The sequence below is a fragment of the Vicia villosa genome, linkage group LG3, assembly GCF_029867415.1.
Source record: "Vicia villosa cultivar HV-30 ecotype Madison, WI linkage group LG3, Vvil1.0, whole genome shotgun sequence".
Lineage (NCBI taxonomy): Eukaryota > Viridiplantae > Streptophyta > Magnoliopsida > Fabales > Fabaceae > Vicia > Vicia villosa.
This window is the reverse complement of record NC_081182.1, coordinates 57,481,929-57,485,386: the sequence shown is the minus strand read 5'-3', so window position 1 is coordinate 57,485,386 and position 3,458 is coordinate 57,481,929. Positions and strand designations below refer to the sequence as shown.

The following is a 3,458-nucleotide window of genomic DNA, read 5'->3' as shown; positions in this document are numbered from 1 at the left end:
GCTCTTTTTAGTAAAAGCGCTGGCAAAGATTAAAAAAAAACATAAAAAATAAAAAAAACTCAACCTACGAAAGCGCTTTTGGAAAAGCGCTCTTATAGGGGGTGCTACCAGAGCGCTTTTTCCAAAAAAGCGCTCTTATAGGGGGGGATACCAAAGCGCTTTTTCTGGAAAAAGCGCTCTTATAGGGGGGCTACCAGAGCGCTTTTCTGGAAAAAAACGCTCTTATAGGGGGGCTACCAGAGCGCTTTTCTGGAAAAAGCGCTCTTATAGGGGGCTACCAGAGCGCTTTTAAAAGCGCTTTCATTACCTACGCCAACGCTGGCTTTGGAAGCGCTTTAAAGCGCTTTTAAAGCCCAAAATAAGCGCTTTTAAAGCCCTTCCGTGTTGTAGTGCCCACGAGCTTGGAATGCTCAAATTGACAAGTATTTCCGAGAGAAGAACTTCACCAAGTGTCCATATGAACACGCGCTCTATATATCAAAATTCAAGGTGAAGATATTTTGATTGTGTGTTTATATGTAGATGACTTGATCTTCATGGGAACAATCCAACCATGTTTAAAGAGTTCAAGAAATAGATGACAAAGGAGTTCGATTTAGGAATGACAGAAATATAATTAGAGGTGATATACCATGAAAAAGTTTGGATTATAGAGAAAATTCTAAAGAGTGATTTATAACCATTAGATTAAGTTTTTGATGGTAAAACCCTAGTCGTTGATTTAGGAATGACAAAAATATAATTAGAGGTGATATACTTAAGTAGTATTTCCCAAAAAGGTTTCTATCCTCTCCCAAATACTTAAACACTTTTTCCACCTACCACATTCTTCCTTCCAACATAATATGCGGTCTATTTTAGTGAGAAAGCATGAAGAAAAACAGGATGCATGAGATGAAGATATACATGATATTTTTTTTAGGGTTAAATAAGTTTTTAGTCCCTATAAATATTGCAATTTCATTTTTAGTCCCTCATGGGTTTTGGCAACTGTTTTAGCTGGTTTTGGCAACGGTTTTTTTGAAAAAAACGTTGCCTAAAGACAGGGAGGGACTAAAAATGAAACTGCAATATTTACAGGGACCAAAAACTTATTTAACCCTTTTTTTTAATAAGCAATGGAATTAAAAGAGAGTATAAGGAATACTCCACCGGAAAACAACACGGAAAGCTCCTACTACTCAAAACAAATGAGCGGTAGAATATTTCAAATATGAAAGTTACAATTGTCAACAAGATTGTAAAACAAAAATATCCACTCCCAAGAATGAAGAACAATCATCGTCATACTCTCAGTAAAGCCAAAGATCTCTCTTGAAAATATCCCAAGTTGATATTTAATTTAAATGATTATTGTTTTGTGATGCATGAAAAGGAGAGTTCATGGATACGGTTTCGGAACTGGTTCATGAGTTGAATATGAGCAAGCCGGGTTTTTCGATGTATGAAGAAAGAGAAAGCATGCATGAAGAACAAAAACAAAAGCCAAAACTGACTGCAAATTTTTTACAGAGACAAAACTGACAGAAAAGGTTATAGAAATAATGTTCAATGACAATTTATCTCATGCTGATAGAACACAAAGATGAATAATCTTTCCAAGGCGAATTAAAAGTCAGTGTATTCCTAGCTCATAAACAATGGTGAATGGGATTTACTTTCTGCAAGAATTCACACATTATCATTGAAGTGGTTGTTTAAACATTAAGAGAATATAACTACATCACTGTCATCAAATTTTGAAATTCTGAAGAAACTATAACAAAGAAGGGGATGACATTATTATTTGAAATGTAGAGACACTTAAAGAGTTAGTATCAACGCAAGATAACTATGGAGCTAGAGTGCTATTATTAAGAGAGATTGTAATCAAAGACAGTAACAATAATAAATTCAAAATTAATAACTAATGCATTGAATTATATTAAATGAAATTTAGATATTACAACTTCTCAAAAACCCTAATAAGCTACTAAACCTGGCAGCATAAATCATTTGTTTCTAGCAAGGCATGATTTTATCATTAGTCCCACACGGACGAAGAGTGTTTGAGTAAGAAATAAAGTGAGGATTAGATCCACAGCTGTGTGAGCCTATTTCTTCAACCATCATGAATGTTTCTTCATCCAAACCACAACTATAAACCTTTTGTTCCGTAGAAAAAACTAAAATATTGCCGTTCATGACGGTAAATCCAGTAACATGAGCATCTTTCTCTTCTAACCCCAATGCATTCACTCTCACTTTCAAAATCTTTTGCCATGACTTGTAATCTTTTAAAATCCAAATAGTAAAAACAGACTTTCTTAATTTAACTAAGCATATAGAACTATTACAACTTGTCACTTTACCCCAACTAAATATACCCATGTTGCACTCCGCATGAAAACCTTTTATAGCTTCCCTTGGCAACTTAAGAATTGTTGAAGTTCCCTTCTCACAATTATAAGACATTATATATGGCTTATAAAAAGGACTCAATCTCGTAAAGTAATCATTACAATCCGAGATAAAATAAAGTGTTTCATTGCGAATCACCGGCGTGTCAAATTTCATATTTCTACCCCCACTTACAAAATTGTTCTCCATTGTTCTCCAAACACCTTCTTTGCCATGATATATATTGCATATATAACTTGTGGGTGACGACCATTCTATTGTGTTTTCAAATAGAAATATCAAATAGTCATCAGGAGAGCTGTGAGAACAATCTAATATAAGATTTATGGAAGAAAAGTTATGGCTTTTTCTAAGTGACTCTGGAGTAGGAATGAAAAAGTAAGATTTTGTAATTGGATTGCAAATAAACAATTCAATTGGATCATCTTTAATGGTACGACAAAGAAGCAAACCATTACTAGAAGCTAGGACACAAGCTGATCTTGATAGGAATGTCACAACATTGTTAGGAACACCAGAAAACTGTTGCTGTTTAGGTAAATGGTGAAACTCGATCCTTTTTTGATAACGTTGACTTATTTGATCATGTTGGAGCAAGAAACATGTATCACTCATTCCTAACAAATTACAAGATTGTTTTGTTTTGAAAGGAAATTCTTCTGAAAATTTGGAGAATGAAGTGCAAGTTAATTTAAATTTACAAATGGTTTTTGCCGGTAACCAAGAAAATATCTCATAAGCAATGTCTTCTTGAGAGACTGTCATATTTTTTAGGAATGAAAAAAAAATGGAAGGATGAAAAATAGATGAAGATTAAAAAGAATAGCTAAAGGAAAAGAGCACAGAGGACAATCGATGAATACAGGATGTATCTGTTATAGCAGTGCTATTGAAAATACAAATCTTTTTATAAATAAAATATTTTTGTTGAAAATAATAATAAATACATATAATATAGATAGATTTGTTTTAAATTTGTTTTGAATTTAAAAATAACTATCTTGGGGCCAAAGATTCGGTTGTTTATAACAAACTTCAAAAATAAGGAAATCAAATTA

General features: G+C 33.2%; 1 protein-coding gene across 1 annotated transcript; it reads right to left on the bottom strand.

Annotated features, from left to right (window-relative positions):
* Positions 1–2,001: 2,001 nt before the first annotated feature.
* LOC131658123 (uncharacterized) lies at positions 2,002–3,165 on the bottom strand. The gene has a single exon (XM_058927456.1). The coding sequence runs from the start codon at positions 3,163–3,165 to the stop codon at positions 2,002–2,004; it is 1,164 nt and encodes a 387-aa protein (XP_058783439.1).
* Between the last annotated feature and the right edge of the window lie 293 nt (positions 3,166–3,458).

Excerpts from the sequence above, each read along its gene's own strand:
- LOC131658123 (XM_058927456.1), bottom strand. The coding sequence starts at position 3,165 with ATGACAGTCTCTCAAGAAGACATTGCTTATGAGATATTTTCTTGGTTA.